The 24,224-nt window shown below is 40.8% G+C and overlaps 1 protein-coding gene across 7 annotated transcripts in view; it reads right to left on the bottom strand.

The window, feature by feature from the left end:
• Window positions 1-24,224, bottom strand: part of SH3GL3 (SH3 domain containing GRB2 like 3, endophilin A3) — a 103,339-nt gene that overhangs the window by 45,527 nt on the left and 33,588 nt on the right. For 5 of the 7 annotated variants that reach the window (XM_043489729.1, XM_043489730.1, XM_043489728.1 and 2 more), the window contains exons 2-3: window positions 7,417-7,485; window positions 2,125-2,197 (exon numbers count right to left, since the gene is read on the bottom strand). In XM_043489729.1, coding sequence (XP_043345664.1) covers window positions 2,125-2,197; window positions 7,417-7,485 — 142 coding nt within the window. Of the gene's footprint in view, window positions 1-2,124; window positions 2,198-5,802; window positions 5,864-7,416; window positions 7,486-24,224 lie in introns of those variants that run through there. The other 2 variants (XM_043489731.1, XM_043489732.1) reach the window with 2 other exon arrangements.

The following is a 24,224-nucleotide window of genomic DNA, read 5'->3' as shown; positions in this document are numbered from 1 at the left end:
GATTACTAACTAGGATAAGTGCTAAGGGCCATGATGGAAAAAAAGAAATTAGGGCACACAGTGTTGACTCTCAAATAATATTATAGTAAGCGAGGCTATCATTACCCTATCCACAGCTAATTCATTGAGTCAAGACGCTGACACTGGAGAAGACATATTTTCCTAGGGACCGGCTGCAAACTAAGAATAGAATGTCTGAGGTGGGTGTTTCAAACCAATTGGTGGTTAACACGCACCCCCACCCCCAAGAGTGCATCCAGACTGATGATCTTCAATGTCATGGTACAAGGGCACTGCATGGCACACTCCTATTTAGGAAGCAGAACCAGTAGGAGACGGACACTCCCATGGTGAACAGGAGTCTGGGTTGATGCTCCCTTGGGTGCAGCTCTACTTCTGAACCCAAGGAAAATGGTGGGTGGCCACTAGATCCTTTCTCTGACCTAGGCCATGAGGGTTGACTAATCCCAGCTCTGTGCGACACCCCATGCTAACTACTAGGACCTCAGAGAGACCTAAGACAGGGACGCCCTGGTGAACCAGTGGTTAAGACTGTGCTTCCACTGCAGGAGGCATGGGTTCAATCCCTGATCAGGGAACTAAGATCCCCCATGCCACTCAAGGTGGTCAAATAATAATTTAAAAAAAGAGAGACACCTAAGACATACTCTGCCCTCAAGGAGTTCACACGTAGTTCTTGGAAGGCAAAAAATCCAAGATGTCACTACACAAATAAAGTCTTATGTGGTACATAGAAAATAAAATATAACAATATGCTGAATAAAGATGAAAAGATGCCCCCATCTTGAAAGTTCAAAAATAGTGTAAGATGCAAAAAAGGAATGCTTATGGTTTATAACCAACAGATAAAGGGGAGGCTGCTTTGACTGAAGAAGAAATTAATCCAGAACAAATCAGGAAATACTTAGGGGAAAATGGTACTATGAACTGAACTCCAAGCTAAGGATCTGAGATTTTATTCTGCAGGTGAGGTGATGTTTGAGATAATTTTAGGCAGTAAAGGGGTAAACTTTTATTTTCTCTGATTTTAATAATTACATATTTATTTTCATGTATTCTAGGCTAGTGCTTCCCAAACTTTAATGTGCCTGCAAAACACCCAAGGATTCTGTTAAAATGTAGAATATTTTATCCGATATATGTTTTTAGATTTATTTCCTAGATTTTCAGATGTTTGGATGTGTGCTGATTCCTACAGACGAGGGAATCACAGTAATTATATACAAATAATAAATTCATACAAAGTAAAAGCAGATTTGGAAATCCACAGAATTCAAAACTTGGACGCCCTCTGTTGGTCTCTATAATTTAGAACTTAGGAAAACTTCATCAAGGGAATCCTGCTTCAGTGCCTAGGAATGAAAGACCTCCTGTCAAGAAGCTGCAGTAACAGTGGAGCTGCTCATGTTTCTCAGGTTTATCCGATTCACTTCATCAGCATTTGAGCCATGAAGTGAAAGCAGTTTCAAAGTCACTGACACTGTTAGAATAGGATGGCAGAATTAAAAAAAAAAAAAAAAAAGAAGCAGCAACTGAATAAGAAAGTATTGACAAAATATTTAGTGGGTTTCCAAAGCATCTCTTTGCTTAGAAAAGTGTCTTCATGCTTCCCAGGTGGCACTACTGGCAAAGAATCCATCTGCCAATTCAGGAGACACATGTTCAATCCTTGGGTGGGGAAGATCCCCTGGAGAAGGAAGTGGCAACCCACTCCAGTATTCTTGCCTGGGAAATCCCATGGACAGAGGAGCCTGGTAGGCCACAGTTCATGGGGTTGCAAAGGATCAGATATGACAGAGCACACCCGCATGCATGCAGAAGTGTCTTGCTCTAAGACCAAGACTCCATCCAAATAATGTCTCCGTAGTCCACAGAAGTCTCTGCCCTGTTTGTCATCAGCTAAGAAACACTGCAACTACCTTTAGTCACTCAACTTTAAACTACTTAATTTCATTATTTGGACATAGAGGACACTGTTTCTAGATCATGTCAACCATACGCTCAGTAAATATTGGTTATTAGAATCTGTGTTGCTCAGTAAAACTCGGTTATTAGAATCTGTGAATGAACAATTGAATATTTCAAGACATTTTCTAACTTTACCTGGATTTGGCTGAAGATATTCTGTGGCTTTTGAAAGAATTTCTGCAACAGCTTTATTGGTAATGTCTATTTTCTTTTAAAAAAAGAAAGAAACATAAAAATATTAGTAAATGACAAACGAATTCAACAGAAAAACAAACAAGAATAAATTTCATTTCATTAAGTTAGTGTTTATAACAACACTGTTACAATGATTTTAACTCAAATGAGCCTTTCAACATTTTGGGTAGAGGGAACATTTTCTTAACTTTTAGATTCTGGGGCATCCTTTCAATAATTGCTCCTCCCAATGATAGTGGAGAACACTAACTTCTTTTTCAGCATTAAATTGAATATTAATGTAATATTTAGGAAACTTGGAAAAGTTATTATGCTCCACTAGATTACTGGATATACTTGAAGGTCTCTCAAAACCAAGCCTAGATGTTTCTGAGCCAAACTTTCCATGATTGCTGGGTGAACTTGAATTTCTGTACTTATATAGGATGCCAGAATACAGATTCACATGAGAAACTATGGGCTTCCCTGGTAGCTCAGTGGCAAAGAATTGGCCTGCCAATGCAGGAGACTCAAGACTCAGGTTCCATCCGTGGTCCGGGAAGATCCCCTGGAGAAGGAAATGGCAACCCACTCCAGTATTCCTGCCTGGGAAGTCCCATGGACAGAGGAGCCTGGCGGGCTACAGTCCATGGGGTCACAAAGAATCAGATATGACTTAGCAACTGAACAAGAACATGAGGAGCTACTTCAGTAAGCCAGCAACAGAGGAGGCATCATGACTGTTATCACTGAAATACACATTCTTCCGTTCTGTGGTCAGAAGATGTTCACCTCAGAGGCTTCCCTGCTAGATTAAGACTGAATCTCCTTCCACAAAACCAATTCTGGACACTGTGGCTTTTGGTTAACCAGAAGATAAATGTGAGCATATACAGTAAAGTTAACTATGCACATTTCAATAGCTTTATTTTATACCATTAATAGTCGAAAAGAGAATGTTTTAAAGGAAAGGGATATTCCACTCATGAGAACAATTTAAAAATCATCAGTAATGAGAATGAATATTTGTTTTAGGTTTGATGTTAAGCTTGAGGGAATCCTAAGCAATGCATTTGTATTGTAGTTTGAAAACGCCAAGGGAATTTGCCTAATTATATAATGAGTTGGTGATAAATGTGTAAGCATTTCATCTGTTAAGTGTGTGACTAATGGAACCTAAAGTGAAGTTCACTGAAAATGATCACCATTTTTCTATACTGAAGTTGTTCTTGTTTAGTGGCTAAGTCATGTCCAATTCTTTGCAATCCCATGGACTGTAGCCTGCCAGGCTCCTCTGTCCATGGGATTCCCCAGGCAAGAGTACTGGAGCGGGCTGCCAGGCCCTCCTCCAGGGGATCTTCCCGGCCCAGGGATCAAACCCATGTCTCCTACATTGGCTGACAGATTCTTTACTGCTGAGCCACAAGGAAAGCCCAATACTGAAATTACTAAATGTAGGAATAAGATTCATACGTTTAGTTTAAGGCTTAAGACTTGGGTTTGAGATTTATAACTTTGTATAAATTCAATATTAATTAAAGCACAATTTGAAATGGTCATTCCATGTACACAATTCTCTTGGGACATGAAAAGCCACCAGGTATCTAAGAATCACCTCTGAAGGGTGAGGGTGAGAGGAGACAGAGGCAAGAATACTTTCTACTTAGACTCTTCTGTTTCTTTGGGGGGAAAACACCAAGAAACAAACAGCCCAAAACTCAACAGGCCTTGCTCTGCACATACTGGCAGTGCTTCCAAGACAGCCCAGGAATCAATACAGGGAACGAATCCTTTACAAATGAAAGAGGATGCCACTAACCATGTTGCAAATATGGCCAATCAAGATAAACACTGAAAAAATAACTCGTTGCATAAAAACAAACAAAAAAAAATTAAAAACAAAACCTTGCTTCTAGAATAAGTGGAAATACCGGGGGTAGGGTGGGTACATGTGTTCAGATTAAGAAAATGCAATGAAGGGATTTCCCTGATGGTCCAGTAGCTGAGACTTCGCTCTCCAATGTAACGGGTGTGGGTTCAAACCCTGGTCAGGGAGCTAAGATTCCACATGCCTCTCAGCCAAAAAATCCAAAGCATAAAACAGAAGCAATACTGTAACAAATCTGATAAAGACTTTTAAGTGGTCTACATGAAAAAAAGCTTTTTTTTTTTTTTTTTTTTAAAAAAAGGAAGAAAATGCAATGTACATATCTCAGCAAACCATCAGGACATATGGGAGAAAGCAGAGAGGTGACAATTATTTTTGTAATGTCTCCCTGGGCATCTTTGGTGGCTAATTACCCCTAGAATTTCCATATGTGTTGGTACCTACCTCTGAGGTGCCCCAAAGTCTAGGTCCCTGATACTCCCAGACCTCAGTCCTTACAGAGCTACTGACAGTCCTGGTTTATAATATTCTCTTTTTAAAAAAATTATTTAAAGAACCCACATCTGTCTTTGTATCTCTCTTATTCCCTGTGTAGTTTATCTGTGTTTTCCCTTTCCCCTCTCTTGCTCACACTTACTAGAAGTGGTCTTTCAAAAAAGATAATTCTTGGTTTTATTGATTGAGTCTACCTTTTTGCTGTTATTATTGTGTATTTGATTAATCTCTCATTTATCTGTATTGATTTCTTCCTTCCACCTAGAGTGATTTGTTTTGCTGTATTTTCCTAATTTTTAGTTTGAATGATTTTTTTCATTCTCTTCCAACATTTTTTTTCTATTAAATGCATTTAAGACAGCTATATATCACAGGTTTTGACACATAGAATTCTCATGACTAAGTGATCTTTAATTTTACTTTCCATTTCCTCCTGAGATAAGAATTATTTTTGCATGTTCTTCCATTTCCAAACATCCAGAATTTGGAAACTATACCCTCTTTGTAATTCTTGTGTTCTACGATTTTACTTAGGAAATTTGTTTTTTTCCCTACAGTCCAGTAAATAGTTGATTACTGAAACTGCTTTGAAGGAATTTGAAGTGACTATAAATTCTCAATTTGAGAAATACAGACATCTATATTTACTTAAAATCAAATTTACTAGTCATATTTTATGCAATTTCCCTATGATCCTATTTATTATTGTCAATTTAATCTGTTGTTTTATGGGACAGCTATGCATTTTTGTCAGTTCTCTATGTGTTTGAGATTGCTTTTGCCTTCTATATTTAGATGCCATGTTATATGATGCACAATGTTATATGATGTCATAGTATTCCCATAGACTACATGATACATCTTCCGATAATGTTTTAAAATCTTCTTCTTCCAGTTAGTATTCTTTTGGCCTCAGATTTTACTTTGACATCACTTTTATTCCTCTGTTGTGTATGGTTAGCATTTGTCATGGAATATCTTTCTCCATTTGTTGTTGTTCCATCATTAAGTCGTATCTAACTCTTTGTAACCCCATGGAGTACACCACGCCAGGCTCCTCTGTCCACGGGATTCTCTAGGCAAGAATACTGGAGTGGGTTGTCATGCCCTCCTCCAGGGAATTTTTCTAACCCAGGGATCGAACCCACATTTCTCATGTCTCCTGCATTGGAAGGCGGGTTCTTTACCACTGAACCAACATTAACTTTGTCATTTCTATGTTATGTTTCAGGTGAGTCTAATATCATCTAATTCACCTCTTGTAGAAAGTCCTTAAAGCTTCTTGTCACCTATTAGATATTTCCATGCTTTTCGATGCTGTAATAAAACAGATAATAGATTTTATTTTTATATTTCTTCTGTCACTCACTTGGGTTTTGGGAGGAAAAAGAAGTAATCAAGAGAGGTTTCAGTCCACCAACTGCAACTAAAATTCCTGAAATGTGCTTTTAAATTTAACCTTTCAACTGAATCACTTTGTTAGTAACAAAGTTGCATAAAATATCTTTATTTATCAAGAAATTTTAGTTATTTTAGGTATGCCAGTGATGTTTAAATGTTCTGTGTTTCTCATTCTTCCAAAACTGTTTCCAAAAGCAAAACAAAATAAGCTTTCTGTCAAGGCATTAACATTGCTAGAAAATTAACTGTGCTCACCCAGAAAACAAGAAGCTCCCTGGAGGACAGTGAGGCCAGGTCCAGAGCATCCTGTAGAGGGTAACCCCACACACACACCCCATGGCACAGTCTGGGGCTGGACTCCCTTCCCCAGCATCTGCTGAAAGCCCTGCTACCTGCTACCGCCTGTATCCGCCATGTTACACCCAAGGAAGCCTTTCCTTGGAAAGCAGAGAAAGCTCTGATTTCTCTCAGTCCTCTCTCATTGGGGGAGTCTGGTTATTAACACAGGGTTATATTTAAAGGTCCCAAAACAAAGGGAAGGGAACTGAGGAGACTGATAACTAGTAATGGTCCCACTTTTGCCTCCGCCTAAACTATTCCACGGGCTTTCCCTTGTGACTCACTGGTAAAGAACCCTCCTGCCAATGCAGGAGACACAGGTTCCATCCCTGGGTCAGGAAGATCCCCTGGAGAAGGAAATGGTACCCGCTCCATTACTCTTGCCTGGGAAATCCCATGGACAGAAGGGCCTGGCAGGATATAGCCCATGGGGTCGCAAAAGAGTTAGAAACGACTTAGCGACTAAACAACAACAACAAAGGACTTCACACAGGTGACCAGGAAGCTTGTTCAGAGATACAGAGTCCATAGTCTTCCTTTGCAATGTGATAACAATCATTTCTATAGTACACTCACTGGATTTTTTAAATGCTTTCACACATAGAATTTTTTTTTTGCATAATTCTTAAAACATCCATGTGAGGCAAGCAGAGCACACATTATCATCCTTGCGTCACAGGTCACGAAAGTTTGAAACAGCTTATTCAAGTAGATGTAGCTGGTTCCAGTGGCAGAACCAAGATAAAAATTGTTATGCAGCTGCTGTAACACATGGAAACAGAGTCTTCCACACATTAGATCAATGTTTACGTATTTGAAGAGTCTCCTCCCAATAACACATTTTGACTCTCCAAGATACTTAATCACAATTACTTTGGCTGAAACTGTTCACTAAGATGGGCCATCTTTTGAGCATTCTGACTTTGTCCAGTAGAGGGCACCAGTTAGCCATAGCCCATCTCTCAAGAGCCAGAGTCTTGATTTGAAGAACTGCCTTTTGGATTTCATAATCTACACTATAATTCACACCTCCTAGATCCCCACTCTAATATCCTTTATGATATCAGTATATGTCATATCACAGTAAAAGTCAAATTTACGAGATAATTTACATTAAAATGTTCTCTTACCCTTTCCATGTCAAGAAATTCGTCATCTAGTTTTGTTCCTTCAACACCACTTATTTTTTCACTAAACAGCTGTAGAAATAAACACAAGTAATTGTACAATCATTCATTATCACAGTATTTGACTCAAATTATTACCAAAAAAAATATTCAATTCCAAATTGTTGGATTTTTTTGGATGAAATCCTTTAAGAAAATCATTGGAAGGAGTAACCATGGCTAAGAATATGGGAAAATACACACTCCTCACTCATTCAACAGACATCTATTATGCACCTACTATATGTAAAACACAAGGCAGTTTCTCTAGTAGAAACATAAATAAGATCTTTTATCTTTGTTGCGGCAAGTGGGATCTTTACTTGTGGCATGTGAGATCTAGTTCCCTGACCAGGGAACGACCCAGGCCGCCTGCATTGGGAGTGTGGAGTCTTAACCACCAGACCACTTATTTTGAACACACTAAGGTTCATCCGTGTTAAGGAGGAGATGGAGAATGAATGGTGTAATTGATTTAATAAGGTATGAGAAGTATCTGCTTTATGTAATTAGTGGTAACTACTAAAAGCACAAAACAATTAACATACATATAATACTATGAGTTATAACATGGTATCCACACCAGCACATCAGTGGAAAATCAATGTTTCCCTATCCAAAAGAAAACAAAGATAAAGGATATTCAGGAGAACATAAAAGGTGACAAGTGGAAACTACAAAATTAAGATAGTAATCACAAGTCCAGAAAGGTCAGTAATCATTATCTATGCAAATAAGTTCAACACATGAAAGGATAATTAATAGAGTCGATTTTAAAAATCCAGCTGTATAGCTTTTAAGAGACATACCTAAAATGTAACGCACAGGAGAGTGAAAATATTAATAGATAAATTATCTTCTTGTTATTGTTTAGTTGCTAGGTCATGTCTGACTTTCTGTAGCCCGACAGGCTCCTCTGTCCCTGTGATTTTCCAGGCAAGGCCATTTCCTTCTCCAGAGGACCTTCCCAACCCAGGGATTGAACCCAGATCTCCTGTATTGCAGGCAGATTCTTTAGCATCTGCAGCCATGAAATTAAAAGATGTTTGCTCCTTGGAAGGAAAGCTATGACAAACCTTGACAGCATATTAAAAAGCAAAGACATCCCTTTGCCAACAAAGGTTCATATAGTCTAAGCAATGGTTTTTCCAGTAGTCATGTATGAATATGAGAGTTGGACCATAAAGAAGGCTGAACGCCAAAGAATTGATGCTTTCAAATTGTGGTGCTAGAGAAAACTGAGAGTCCCTTGGACTGCAAGGAGATCAAACTAGTCAGTCCTAAAGGAAATCAACCCTGAATCTTCATGGGAAGGACTGATGCTGAAACTGAAGCTCCAATGCTTTGGCCACCAGATGTGAAGAGCCAACTCATTGGATAAGACCCTGTGCCGGGAAAGATTAAGGGCAGGAATAGAAGGGGAAACAGAGGATGAGATGGTTAAATAGCATCACCAACTCAATGGACATAAATCTGAGCAAACTCCGGGAGATAGGGAAGGACAGGGGAGCCTGACCTGCTGTAGTCCATGGGGTCTCAGAGAGTCAGACACAACTTAGTGACTGAAGAACAACAACAAAATTAATAAGGAGAGACCTGATCTAATAATAAATGGAGCAATTCACCAAAATTCTGGTATAATATAATCTACCTAACAGCATAACTCAGAAAAAAAAATAAAGCAAAAACTGAGAGAAATAACTGAAATAACAAATCCACAATCATTAAGGAGATTTAACACAAGTCTCTCAGAAAACTGGCAGATCATACATGATTAAAAGAAAATAACTTGGAAGGGATACAGATAGTTTTAATGATCAAATTAATATCTTTGATAAAATATGCACAAATATATATATCCCTCCAACTAATAAACAGATAATATATAGTCTTTGCAAGTACAGATAGAACATTAGAAACAGTGATCATTTACTAGGTCACAAATCAGTCAACACCATACAGAACACATTTTTAACCATAATTCAATTAAATTAGAAATCAACAATATAAATAAATATGCAGGTATAAAGTTTTAAAATTCAGTCCTAAATAACTATGAGTTTAAAAGGAATTCCCAAGAGGAGTTACAAAAAAAATAATGAAGATACATCAAAATCTGTGAGATGCAGCAAAATCAGTGTTTTGAAATCAATGTGTTACTTTAAATTCATTAAAAAAAAAAAAAAAACACCTCCATGTTTCAAACTGATACATGTCATTCAATCTAACTCAACAAACATCTTAAAGTCTACCAACTAGGTCAATATGCTAACGTACAAAGATCAATCAATCTAAATACATTTCAGGGCTTCCCTAGCAGCAGCAGCTGGTGGCTCAGTGGTAAAGAATCTGCCTGCCAATGCAGGGGACATGGGTTCTATCCCTGGTCCAGGAAGATCCCACATACCGCAGAGCAACTCATCTCATGCCCCACAACTACTGAGCCTGTGCTCCACAGAAAGAGAAGCCCGAGCGCTGCAACTAGGGAGGAGCCCCTGCTCGCCACAACTAGAGAAAAGCCCGGGCAGCAACGAAGACCCAGTACAGCAAAAATAAACTTCCTTAAATACATTGCAACCACTTACGCTGAGAAGCAGAAGTAAACGGCCGTAACACAACGAGATGCAGAATAGAGAGAAGCACAATTTACTCTTCAAACCCAGACGGAGGAAAGCAAATTAAATGGATGAGAAGGTGCCAAGAAATTCCCAGAACTGACCAGAAGGGGGACAAGGAGACTCATTAGGAGATAAGGGACACACACACACAATGAAGAGGCAGACAGTGAAAGAGTGTCCAAATTTTAATCTAAAACTCTATCTACCCTCTTCAGCTTTAAACACTAGTAAGCCCTCACCTATCCAGCTTCTCCATCATAAACACTGCATCTGACCTGGGCTTGCGAGATGGAAGTAACGAATCTAAAATACACATAGCTAAGGAAATGTATCTCCTGTGATCTTCCCCTCCTGAGAAAAAGGGTCATGTTGCCAATTAGACCTGTCCCAGGATGGCCTGTTGCTATAATCAGAGATGGCAATCTTCATTCACCATCTACTTCTCGGTGGGTTCCAATTTAATCAATGATGGGAAAATAAAAACCGTTATCAAAGACTACAACAGAGCAGTGATGCAAAAGACATTTATTTGGGAGACATGAAGTTTTTGCTTTTCATCTAGATGTGTTGGGGTTTTACTGGTAAATGTTAACACAGCCTTGGACTTCTGCTTGTGCAAAAAAAAAAAAAAAAATCTGTTTTCAAAGAACTCTTGGCTTCTCCAACTTCTTCCCTTTTATGAAGCAAGAAATTGGACAGCAAGAAAGCCAGAACCTAGGAGAAAATGTAAAGAAGCATATTTTATACCTCAGGATTTCAGAATGTGTTTTGGAACAGTATTTTCCAACACACGTGCCACAAAACACCTGTTGCACAGGACACGAGGAAGAGTCAGACAGAACAGCTCCTTCACCATGTCCTTGGAAACACGGCGATAAACAAAATTAAGCAGACCTCCACTAAAAGAGACTTTTCAGAGACTTTAAAGTGGAAATGGGCATTGTTGATTTCCAAGGGGGTGCATGTAAGATAGAGCATTTACCACCCATATCTGGTCATGGGAGATGTCTCAGCCAAGTAGTATGTGCTTTGAGAAGACCTGAAACAAAAATTTCACCTTCTTTATTGGCTCCTTTTTTTTTTTCATTTACCAGTCAATAGTCGTGTCCTGCTGTTATCAGCTTGGAAAACAAGGCAAAACTCAAGTGTGAATCTAAATCATGAAGGTTATTTGTAAGTTGTTAACATTAGGAGATGAGCACAGGGCACTTGTGAGTTCTCTGTGCTAGTTTTGCAACCTTTCTGTAAGTCTAAAAATATTTCAAAATACAAGATGATTTTTTAAAATCTCTGAAGGCAGCCGAGAGCAACCAAGGCAATCAGGATTTCAGAGGCCCAAAATCATGAAGAAGGGAAACGCACTGAGAAGAGCAATACATTCACAGCTGCTTTTTCCCTTTGGGGAAATTCTTGCCTTGCAACACATGATATAAAAGCTAAGCAGAAAGCCTCAGCTTAGAACCTGCAGCAGCTTTGCTGGGCTGGGAAGAGGGAAACCAAAGTGCACTGTAACCTAGGAAATCAAGCTAGAAGAGGCCAAAATTTCAGGAAAAGAAAAAAGGACATATAAAGAAGTAAACCCAGTAGGCTGTGTGCAATTTTCTCTCAAGGCTTTTGACAATTCTTAAGCTGCATATGCACAAGGCAAGATGCTTGGCTACCAGCAAAAAGTGGCTGCTAGAAGGCTAAAGATCGAAGTGGAGATTTCTGCATTATCACAGTGATCAAGAGACAAAATTATAGAGTTCAAGATGCCCCAAAACAAGAAACCTCAGTAAACACACCCTGGGTTTTTGGTTCAAACCCTGAAGGCCTAAAGGCAAGGTTGAAAGAGATGGGCCCTCACAAAGCCTGATATGCAAACTTGAATTAGTTCAGTCCCTGTGTGCATTAGGGTTATGGACCTTTACCCTCATTATGTGGCAGAATAAAACTTTCTCTCTGGAGGAAATCTTCATATACAGCATCTACCATTAAAATAAAAAAATCATTTACCATGCCAAGAGACTGAACCAAACAACTGAAAATTAAGGGAAAAATAATAACCCAATAGGCAATCCCAACACTGACATCAAAAATTATCTTTAAGATAATTATGATTGGCAAACCCACAGCTAATATCATACTCAGTTGTGAAAAAAGGAAAGCTATCCTTCTAAAATTAGGAACAAGACAAGGCTGTTCACTCTCACTACTCTTATTCAACATGGTATTGGAAGGCCTATAGTTAGGGAAAGAAAAGAAATAAAAGGCATCCATATTGGAAGGAAGAAGTAAAACTGTCACAATTTTCAGATGACGTGATTTCGTATATTGAAATCCCTGAAGATTTCACTTAAAAACTATAGAGATAATAAATACAGTAAAGCTGCAAGGCATAATATCAATATGAAAAAGTTTGTTGTAGACGTAGAGAATGAACTGACCATTGTTGGCAGGAAGGATGGGGGAAAGGGATAGTTTTATTCAATTCACATAAAATTTAATAACAGAAAAAACTAACCCATGATGACAGAAATAAATGTAATGGTTATCTTTAATTCTGGGTTACCAGGGAGCATTTCAAGGAGCCGGTCACTTTCTACATTGTGAATTGGTTTTGTGGATGTGTTCATGTTGTTCAAATACATCAAGCTACATATGTGTGAGCTGTCACTTCCCTGTATGTATTTTATAAAAAAAAAAAAATGTTTAACTCACTCTCCCATGAGCCCTGCATTCAATGCTTTCAATAGTTGCAATTATCATATTTTCATGATTTATTTATCCACAGGGAAGCTTAATAAACAATACTGGTCCACTTCTTCCTCCCTTGTCTCAAAAATAGAAATAAAGTTCATTGTCTGACTATTTACATCTGGAAGGGTCTGCTTCTTAGAACTGTGACTAAACCATACAGAATCGAATCACCTAAATTCAAAAGAACAAAAAGCCTGTAGGCTATCACATGGTATTGCATCCACTGTGCCCTAAATGCTACTTTCAGTTTAATCGTTACAGCAGCAGGATAAAGTAATTAACAAATGTCAACAAGAGAAAGTAGATAGATAAAATGTTGCAGATGTTGAATCAAGATGGTGGCTTGAACACACACATCTTCCCCTTCACTGTACCAAATACCTTTAAATAAACTTTTTATATATGTATATACAGAGAGAGGCGTCTGACACATCCATAACAGTGCTGAAAAACAAAAGGGTGCTAGCAGCAGATCAGAAATGGTGAGAAATTCCTAGAAGACAGAAAGCAGATGGGATTAGCAAGCTGAGGAAATGGACCAATATAGACATGGCAGAAAACCGCTCCTAAGATAAAAATTAATACAGAGAAATTCCAAGTCTGAATAAAACGAGCACAGATAGAATAGAGTGGGCTCCCAAGAATTCATCTAGAGACTTGATAAAAAGAACCATATAGAAAGCTACAAGGATCAACAAAGACTGCCCAGCCTGTCCCCATTCCCACATCTATACCTGAGGGCGGGGTCTGCAGTCACTCCATTTTGGTTCAAACCCCTGACATACTGCTGATTAGAGAGTAACTGGGCAAAGTATGGAAGCCCTCTGTGCCTCCAATTCCTTATCTGCAAAATGTAGAGACATAAGGCTTATTACATATATATACATATACATTCACCATTATATATGTGAATATATATAATATATGTATATATTATATAATAGATATACATGGGTGCATGCGTGCTAAGTAACTTCAGTTGTGTCTGACTCTGTGACCCTATAGACTGTACTCTCACAGGCTCCTCTGTCCATGGGATTCTCCAGGCAAGAATACTGAAGTGGGTTGCCATGCCCTCCTCCAGAGGATCTGCCTAACCCAGGAATCAAACCCATGTCTCCTGCATCTCCTGAATTGGCAGGCGGACTCTACCACTGTGCCATCGGGGAACCACAACTATAATAACTTGCAGCCAAACTCATTCCTACTTGATAGACCTTAGTATTGATACACCTTGAATGGTTCTATTCAACCTGCTCTCACCAATGACCTTTTAGTTTCTAAACTCCCAAAATAAATTTTCACTCTTCACTAACATGGTCTCTCTGGGTATTCTGACTCTATTGACCAACCTCTTCCTCAGAGTTCCTCTTCTTGGCCTGTGGAACCTAAGTCTCTTCTCTTTCATCCCTGGATACTCCTTTATTACCACTGAAGTTATTTTTTTTTCTCATCCTACACACACTCCTCCCCTTCCTACCCCCAACTCATCAGCCACTAAGTCCTATCCTACATCCCAAACATGTCTTGATTCCATCACCTTCTCTCCACTTCCATGAACACATCCTCTGTTCAGGCCACTACTCTGAGAACCTCCCAGCCGGGCTCTTTTAACCCCTCCTCCATAGAGCTGCCAGTCAGCTATCCGAAATGGCAACTGAATAATGTCATTCCCCGCACTGATTCAGTGGCTTCCTGTTGCCTTTAAAATAAAACCCACCTCAGCTTCCCCGGTGGCTCAGTGGTAAAAAATCTGCCTGTCAATGCAGGAGACACAGGTTCGATCCCTGATATGGGAAGATCCCACATGACACGGAGCAACCGAGCCCATTCGTCACAACTACTGAGCCTGAGCTCTAGAGCCTCAGGAGCTGCAGTTACTGAGACAGCATGCCAAAGCCTGAGCCCTTGAACTTGAGCTCCACAACAAGAAAAGCCACCACAGTGAGAAGCCCGCGCACCGCAATAGACAGCAGATCCTGCTGGCAATTAAAGAAAAAAAAAAGCCCATGCAGCAAAGACCCAGCACAGTCAAAAATAAATAAATAAAATTAATTTTTAAAAGAATAATTTAAAAAAAGCCCTTAACAAAATTTCTTTTTAAAAAACTCATCTCCTTAAACAGTGGACCATGCCCTCCGTGATCTGACTGCTCTAGTCGCTTTCCCGCCACTCTTGATCAACACTGCACACCCCTTCCTTCCTAATCCTGAGTCCCTTGGAGTATCCTGCCCCTTCCAGCCTTTGCACATGCTATTCCCAATGCCTCGGAAGGCTTTTCCCATCTAGCTAACCCCTAACGAGGCTTCAAGGCTCAGCTCGAGTGTCACAAGGATGACCTAGCTGGGTGCCTCTCCTGTGGATCCCTCCACCCAGTAAGTGTTAACACAGCACTTATCCCACTGACTGTCGGCCAGCCCCACGCAGGGGCCTGTGAGATCCCTGAGAGCAGGATCTCGTCTGTCCTACTCATGACGGCATCCGTAACACTAGAAGAGTACATGCCAAACAGTAGGCCTCCTGGCCAATAACTGCTCCCCCTCCCACTCCCCGTCAATGCACCGAAGGACACTGAGGTAATCCACGGAAATGTTAAGGATATTGCTTGAAATTCTATCAGTGACTCTCTGCTCTGCTCAGTTGCTCAGTTGTGTCTGATTCTTTGCGACCCCACAGACTGTAGCCCGCCAGGCTCCTCTGTCCATGGGATTTCCCAGGCAAGAATGCTGGAGTGGGTTGCCATTTCCTCCTCCAGAGGATCTTCCCAACCCAGGGATTGGAGTCTCGTGTCTCTTACATCTCCTGCATTGGCAGGTGGGTTCTTACCACTAGTATCACATGGGAAGCCCTTTCTATTAATGACACTTTTCTCCAGTAAAAGTCCAGGAAAATTTGATCCTGAATGATAGCAAGGAAATAACTATACTATGTCTAATCATGTGGTCTCCAATGAAGATAAGAAGATTCCAGTCAGTGAAATTAAGAAGGTTAAAAAAAATTCTCATTGTACAGTTGCTACATGGCAATAACAGAAAAGAAAAGCATGATGATTAATTGAAGGAAAGCAAACCTGTTGCTTTAGTAACTTCAAGATAAGAAAAATACTATTAACTTCTGATTCTGTCTGGGTCACTTTACAAGAGCTATGTGGAATATAATCTCAGAAACTTAGAAAAAAAATTCCTCCTATCAAACAAAATAATTGAACACAGAGTTACAAGTGAAAGGCATGAACCTATATGACTTCTCTTTGGGAATTGGAAGACACATTGTTCATGAGAAAACAACAAAGAATAGAGTATCTAGATTTCCTTTTAAGTCAATAGAGCAGCAACTTGTAAGTGTTGAAGCTTTCAGAAGAAAATGCTGATTCACCAACACCATCTTGCAGAAAAAAAAAAAATCTCCAGGACCACAAAGGTTTAGGCTCAGATCTCCCTAACTGTGCTCACACTCCACTGTTACTTCCTCTCATGCTGACCTCACTCACCCCCCAATACTCCAAGAAGAGCCAGACTAGAGAATTCCCTGGTAGTCCAATGGTTATGACTCAGTGATTTCACTGTCAAGGGCCTGGGGTTCAATCCCTGGTCAGGGAACTAAGAACCCACAGTCTTGCAGTTCAGCAAGGAAAAAAAAGCCAGACTTATTTGAAAATTCAAAACAGGTGGAGAAGACGTCACCTTACATAGTTTAATCCCTTTCTACGGCCTCTGTCATATCCTCTGACCCTAGCTGTTGGGTTAAATTAACATCCTGTACACCAAATATGACCTTCTCCATTTACTAGAAGGTTTTGGTGACCGCTGGGATAGTTGATGTTTTTGCCAACACGTGGGCCTCATGGAGGAGAATCCCCACTGATTTCACATTCAGTTGGTACCGGAAATGTGATACCACTGAGGGATACAAAAGATAACAGCAAAATCAAAACTGAACAAAATAACCCCACAAGTATTGAGGCCACACCAGATGCTTAAGTTAAACTTGGGTCTGTATCTGAGCTGAGGGCCAGATGTCATAAAAGCTTCCCAAGCTTGGCCCCAGGGAGCAAAGAAACTACTAACATGAACTCCTCCTGCAAATTCTGCATGTGTGTTCAGTCGTGTCTAACTCTTTGAGACCCCATGGACCGCAGCACACAAGGCTCCTCTGTCCATGGGATTCTCCAGGCTCAAGAATACTGGAGTGGGTTGCCATTTCCTCCTCCAGGGGACCTTCCAGACTCAGGGATTGAACCCACATCTCCCATGTCTCCTGCACTGCAGGCAGATTCTTTACCATTGAGCCACCTGGGAAGCCCATAACATGACCTTAAACACAATTAAAAACTTGAGGTAAGAAAGCCTCAGTGCTGCTTGGAATGGCTTGGATGCACCACCCATGTCCCCTTCAACATGGCAGCCTCATGCAAGAAAAGCCCGTCTCAGCAGGTTCCTGGGAGATGCAATTCTGGACCTTCTCTGTCTCTTCTCCGAAGAGCCTCCATTCTCCTCCAGGGCACCCACCCCGTGCCTCCTCCATAAACCCTCCCACACAGCCCTGACCTTCCAAACTCTTCTGAGGACATTTTTAAAGTACTCGCTTGTTTCCACAGGGTCATCTGAGCTCAAGGCTAAAGGACTCAAATCAAGCGAGACGTCACTGATATTGCAGCCATGAAACTGTAACAGTACAATGTACAGTTGGTCTATTTGGAGGTGCTGATCAGGGGGAAAGAAGAGGTAAAAAGTAATGTTACATTCTTTTCCTTCCCATGAAAACTTTCATGACCTTGCTCTACACTTTACAGCAATACTTCCTTTCTGGGGTGTGTCCCTGAAAAAATGTGTAATTCTGTTTTTTCATGATTCAAAACATGCTTTTAACTCACTTCAGCAGCTTGTTTACTTAAAGGCATCATCAAAGAACCCTTTAGTAAAATAAAATGATGCTAATGATGTAAAGATCACCCTTATATCTGTTGGTCATATAAATTCAGATTTGGGTTCATCTTCTGTTCTCAAAATGTGGACCATCTCTATGGTTTGCTGAGGGCGGGGAAGATAACTATTTGAGCTTTTTAAAATTGTTTTTCTTTTTTGTTCTTTTGTTTATTTTTTAAATTGAGATATAGGTGATTTAAATTCCGGGTGGTTCAGCAGGTAAAGAATCTGCCTGCAATGCAGGAGATACAGGAGAAACGAGTTTGACCCCTGGGGTGGGAAGATTCCCCTAGAGGAGGGCATGGCAACCCACTCTAGTATTCTTGCCTCGAGAATTCCATGGACAGAGGAGCCTGGGGAGCTACAGCCCAGAGATTCGCAAAAGTCGGACACTGAGAGACTCACACAGCCTTGATTTAACAACTAGTACAAATCTTTGTGCACGACACAGTAATTCAAATTTTTTATAAGATTTATACGCCATTTAATGTTATTGTAAAATAAGTGGCTCTATTCCCTGTACTGTACAATATATCTTTGAAGCTTATTTATTTTATCCAGAGTAGTAATATTTTTTTCAGTTCTACATGCTCTTACCCATATAGGTTTTTTCCTACAGTCACACACGAGGTTTCACTGGACACTTTAATCAGGAAAAGACCTTACTGTGATCTCAATGCAGATTTCAGAGTCTGCATGCATTTTGCCTCTTCTTTGCCAAACTGAAACTATTGACTCAGAAAATTTAGTAATTTTGCTTTTTAAAAAGCAGCCTAATGACAAAGCAAAAAGGAAAGTCAATGGATCAAACTCAATTCCAGAGCCAATATGAGGCAGCAGCATTAGTGTGACCACAAAGCAAATGCAATTCCCAAGGCAGGTACCAGAAACTTGCAGAAATGGGGACAGAAAAGGCCAGTCCGGCAGCAAAAGGACAGGAGTGTGGACTGTCTGCCCACATCATGTTTGTAGAAGACGTCATTTGAGGAGACTATCTCCAAAACTCAAGACTGGGACTGGAGCTTCCAACTGACATCACAGTTGTTGAGGGTATCTTCTATTACAGCGCAAATAAGCAACACCCAGGATGAAAGGTGCAAGCAAATAATCAGGTCAAAAGAAGAGCTTTCTGAGACTCCCCTGGCAGTCTAGTGGCTAAGACTCCACCTTCCGATGCAGGGGAATGGGGTTCCCTCCCTGGTCGGGGAGCTAAGAGCCTACACACATCGCAGCCCAAAAACCAAAACAGAAGCAATATTGTTTTTTTTTAAACAGAAACAATATTGTAACAAATTCAATAAAGACTTAAAAATTGGTCCACATCATAAAAAAAGAAGAGTTTTCTATCAGGATAGTCTCTCTTGTCTCCCCAGACTCCTCTCACCTTGAAAATGCTGAGAGTCCTACAACGTCTGGTTCCCTCAGCTCTAGCATTCTCTCCTGGGAAATTACGTACACTCTCAAAATCTTCACTTACCATCAAGCACCCAGATTATTATCTTTAGCCCCAAATCACTCCCCTGAGATCCATATTCACATATCCAGCCACCTCCTTAATGTCTCCATTATATCCTGCCCCACAAAGAGCTCATTTCCCTCCTCCCTTGCCCACCTGCCTAGATAGCACCAACTTTCCAGGTGATAAGAAAGGAGACCATGTCAAAAGCTCCGATGTTACGACTTTTCAGCTTTGACCTCAGAAGTGCATATATATCCCAAATTAATTCAACTTGACTTAGGAAAATAATCAGATGCATGCTGCTGCTGCTGCTAAGTCACGTCAGTCGTGTCCAGCTCTGAACAAAGAGCAAACACAGCCCCAGAGCCTCCGTCCATAGTCAGCAACACTGGCCTCCACTAGCCTCAGCTTGGACACAGCCCCCAGCTGAGGGGCTGGGACATCAGAGAGAGAGACCAGAGAGCTGACCACCACCCCACATTGACCCAGGACTGGAAATAAATGAGCATTATAATTCTCGAACTGCTGGAGGATGTTCTAATCTGAACAGTTTGCTGCTGGGAATCTGTGCTGGTTATTTGCCTATTGACCCTCAGCCCCAGCCCCACCCTCCTGCATCTACTAGGTGATGCCAAGGCTGGGACTCTGCAATCTACATGCGTCAGGCTTGCATGCCGCTGGCTTCTATGAGGTTCTGATGGTGGAACGAGGGAGGAGGGGGGAAAAGGCTCTGTTTCTGCTTTCAGCCTCTGTTAGCATCCAGCGAGCAGCAGCACAAGCTCCATTTCCTAGTCTTTCTTGAGTACCAGCTCTGGGGTGTCCCCCAGGGGATTCAAGTCCCGGCTCTCATCACTCCCTCAGGGCAGAGCCCAGCCATGGCAGCCCTCCTCTGACCCCTTAGGTTTTGAGATCACAGCTCTTATTTTTGTCCCCCAGCATCTAGAGGTAGCAGCCGCTTCCACTTCCTGAAGTTACTCATGTCTGGATGACTTCAGCATCCACTTGTGTTCTTTCAACCTTCCAAACCTGGTACAGTCAGAAATCCCTCTTTTTTTGTTAATAATTACTTATTTTAATGGAAGGATAATTGCTTTATAATATTGTGTTGATTTCTGCCATATAACAACATGAATCCGTCATAGGTACATATATATGGCCCCTCCCTCTTGAGCCTCCTCCCACCTCCTACCCCATTCCACCTCTCTAGGTTATCACAGAGCATCGGAATTGAGCTCCCTGCGTCATACAGGAAATTCCCACTGCCTATCTAATTTTACATATGGTAGTGCATATGTTTCAATGCTAATCTCTCAATTCTTCCCCCCTGCTCCTTCCCTCACTGTGTCCACTAGTCTGTTCTCTTTGTTTGCGTCTCCACTGCTGCCCTGCAAACAGGTTCATCAGTACCATCTTTCTAGATTCCATATATACCCTGAGGAAACCATAGTTGAAAAAGACACATGGACCCCGATGTTCATTGCCACACTATTTACAATAGCTAGGACATGGAAGAAATCCCCCTTAATTGAAATACTTCGTGTGGTTTCTGTAACCTAAATGGACCCTGAGTTATGATACAGAATTTCTTTTGCTTTGTGGTTTGTTTTCTTTTGTTATAGATTTTACATTCTCTGCTCACAAAATATCACTTCCCATGGCTGAAGTCTCTACCTCTGGTTAACATTTGTTCTTCCAAGGAGACTGCTCTCCAGAGTGGAAGTGGAAGAATACACATCAGTCAGAGGAAACTGAAACCTCGTGAAGGAGGCTGGCTGGACCCACAGACAATTCTGGGCCCGCGATCCACATAACTCAACTCGCAGCTTCTAAATTCAATTTTATGCTGAATATTTAAAAGGTTAAGAGAAGCATAGGCCTATTTGAAATGTTTGGGTTTTTCTCTCTGTGGACACAAATACATCCTAAGATCTGATGAAAAAGAATCTTTTTCTGATCCCTCTCTCTCTTGTGGCCCCTCTCCCAACAAGCTGCCATCCTATGTAGTCCTGTCCATTCAGGCTCAAGCTGTAGGAACCCCAGTCTAACTCACCAGGACCTGACCCTGGACAGTCTTGCACTTGTCCAGGACATGATATTTGGATAACTGCATGGAATTAATCATTAGCATGGAAAGTGACAAAGCTGACCTCCCTTCACAGACAAATCAATACCAGGTAGGTTATACCAGCATGAGATAATTCTCGCCAGATATCTCATGTCTCTGCATGTCTTGCAAGCAGAGGCTTTGCTCCCTTTGTCCCAGGCTATCTTTTCAAGGATGCTCACACAGCGACCAGTCTTAGAAGATATGATGTTTCTCTCCAGGGAAAAGGACAGATGTGTTGTGTGCACACATGAAGCAACTTGGCACACAGGCACGCAAACAAACTCATCTTTTTTCCTGGAGAGAAACATCATATCTTCCAAGACTGGTCGCTGTGCAAACATCCTTGAAAAGACAGTCTGGGAAAGGGGAGCAAAGCCTCTGCTTGTAAGACAGAAATAAAACAGGGTGTCTCCCTTTGGAGCAAAGGTAAGGCAGGCTTACTGCCCGTAACAAAAGGTTCAGGTTCCCTAGGCTCGGGATTCCTCTCCCACAACACAGTCTACTTTGTGTACAGGAGTTATGTGACCCTCTTCACATCTGTCTTATTGGAATTCGGTCTCGGAAACTAGCACTAGAAAATTGTGCTACTCTGGCTACTACTATTTTTGTGAGTAATAAACTCATTTGTCTGGGCTTCCCAGAGTGCATTAGTGGTTAAAAGACCTGCCTGCCAATGCAGGAGACTGAGAAACTTGAGCCAATCCCTGGGTCAGGAAGATCCCCGGAGAAGGCATGGCAGCCCACTCCAGTATTCGCGCCTAGAGAATCCCATGGAGAATCCCTGGCGGGCTACAGTCCATAGGTCGCAAAAAGTCGTAGGCGACTTAGTGACTTAGCGCACACACATGCAAAGTCGTTTGTCTCTGACCCAGAATCCTTGTTATCTTTTGCAACATTCATGAAACAGAACAAGCTAGCTTATTAGCTTGCAAGGAGAGGAAAGTTTCAGACCCTCCACAGTTTTTACCACACATCAGCTAATGTGAAAACAAAAACTATCACACTTTAGAGGATGAAGTAAAGAACTGCTTCATAATTTGGAACTGGGAAAAATGTCTTAAACAAAATACATGAAAGGAATACCATAGAGGGAAAAAACAGATAAATTTGACTACACTAAAATTAAGAAATTTCATTCACCAATGGACACTATTAGAACAGTGAAGAAGATGTTCACAATAGTTAAAAAAAAAAAAAATATTGATGTACAACTGACAAAGTAAATACAGAATGAATATATATCCTGTAAATCAGTAAGGAAAATACAGAAAATCTGATAGAAAACCTGGCAAAATAGTTTTGTACAACCTTCACAAAAAAGGAAATCCAAGGGCCAGTAAACAGAAAAAGGTGCCTAGCCTCATTCAAAATCAATGAAATAAAAATGAAAGCACCATGGAAAATCATTTTGGAGAAGAGTTTGCCATTATCTAATGACAGGCACCACTGACCCAGCCATTCCTAGCAGCAGCATCAGTACTAGCCCCAAACTGAAAATAACTCAGAAGCCCACCAACAGGAAAATGGATAAATAAATCAGGTATTTTATACCCCAATGAATGAACTATAGCTACATAAAACAACATGGATGGCTCTTACAAAATGTTGAGTTGAAAAGAAGTCAAACACAGAAGGGAATATATATCATGACCCTGTATTTATAAGTTAAAAAACACAGGCAAAAGTAACCCATTGTACTCAGGGATGTTTGGGTTGTACAATTATAAATAAAAGCAATACATGACGGGCTACAAAAGGCAGGATAGTAATTGCTTTTAGGGAGAGAGAGGGGTACATAACTCTGAGAAGCTACATGGGGACAGGTGGTGTCTGGGATGCTACTGGCTTGTCCTTGTCCTTGTAATGTACATACTTGTCTTTGATGGGATAACACCAGTATTCAGTCTACAAATAACCAACAATCTGTATACTTAAGTTTTATATCCTTAAAAATTACTGAATATATACCAAAAAGACTGAGGAAACAATATCCAGGTCATGAAATTGAACTCAGCCCATAAACCAGAAGCTCACACAGAGCCTTTCCAACTCAGCCCTCTGCCTGCCTCATGGGTTATCACCATCCTGACTTTCGGGCTTCCCTGGTGGCTTAGACAGTAAAGAATCTGCCTGCAGTGCAGGAGACCTATGCTCGATCCCTGGGTCGGGAAGATGCCCCGGAGAAGGAAATGGCAATCTACTCCAGGATTCTTGCTTGGAGAATCCGATGGATGGAGAAGCCTGGAGGGCTGCAGTCCATGGGGTTGCAAAGAATCGGACATGACTGAGTGACTAACTCTTTCACTCTCGCTTTTGACTTTTACCCTCAAGTGTACATTATCAAACACCATGGTTTACCTCGGTCTGCTTTTGATTTTTCCCTAAATGAAATCAATAAAATACTTGCATTGAGTCTGAAAATTATTCTTGATAAATCAACGCACTCCTGTGATGCATATGCTTCTTTGAACATAATATTTTTGTAATGAATTAAAGAGTTCAGTTGAAACAGAACTTTACAAGTGTGTGTGGATTCATGAAAACAGCAACTGAAATTAAGCAAGAGAACCTTATCCATGGGATTCCCTGATAGCTTAGTTGGTAAAGAATCTGCCTGCAATACAGGAGACCCCGGTTCAATTCCTGGGTCGGGAAGGTACCCTGGAGAAGGGATAGGCTACCACTCCAGTATTCACGGGCTTCTCTTGTGGCTCAGCTGGTAAAGAATCCATCTGCAATGCGCGAAGCCAGGGTTCGATCCCTGGGTTGGGAAGATCCCCTGGAGAAGGGAAAGGCTATGTGTGGATTCAGGAGAACACCAACTGAAATTAAGCAAAAGAACCTTATCTATGACATTAATTCAGTGGTGTTCATTTGAATTTTACTGGATTAGCAGTTTTATTTGTATTTAAGTTGAAAAAAGT

Source organism: Cervus canadensis, chromosome 17 (assembly GCF_019320065.1).
Source record: "Cervus canadensis isolate Bull #8, Minnesota chromosome 17, ASM1932006v1, whole genome shotgun sequence".
Classification (NCBI taxonomy): domain Eukaryota; kingdom Metazoa; phylum Chordata; class Mammalia; order Artiodactyla; family Cervidae; genus Cervus; species Cervus canadensis.
This window is presented reverse-complemented; position numbering and strand designations above follow the sequence as displayed.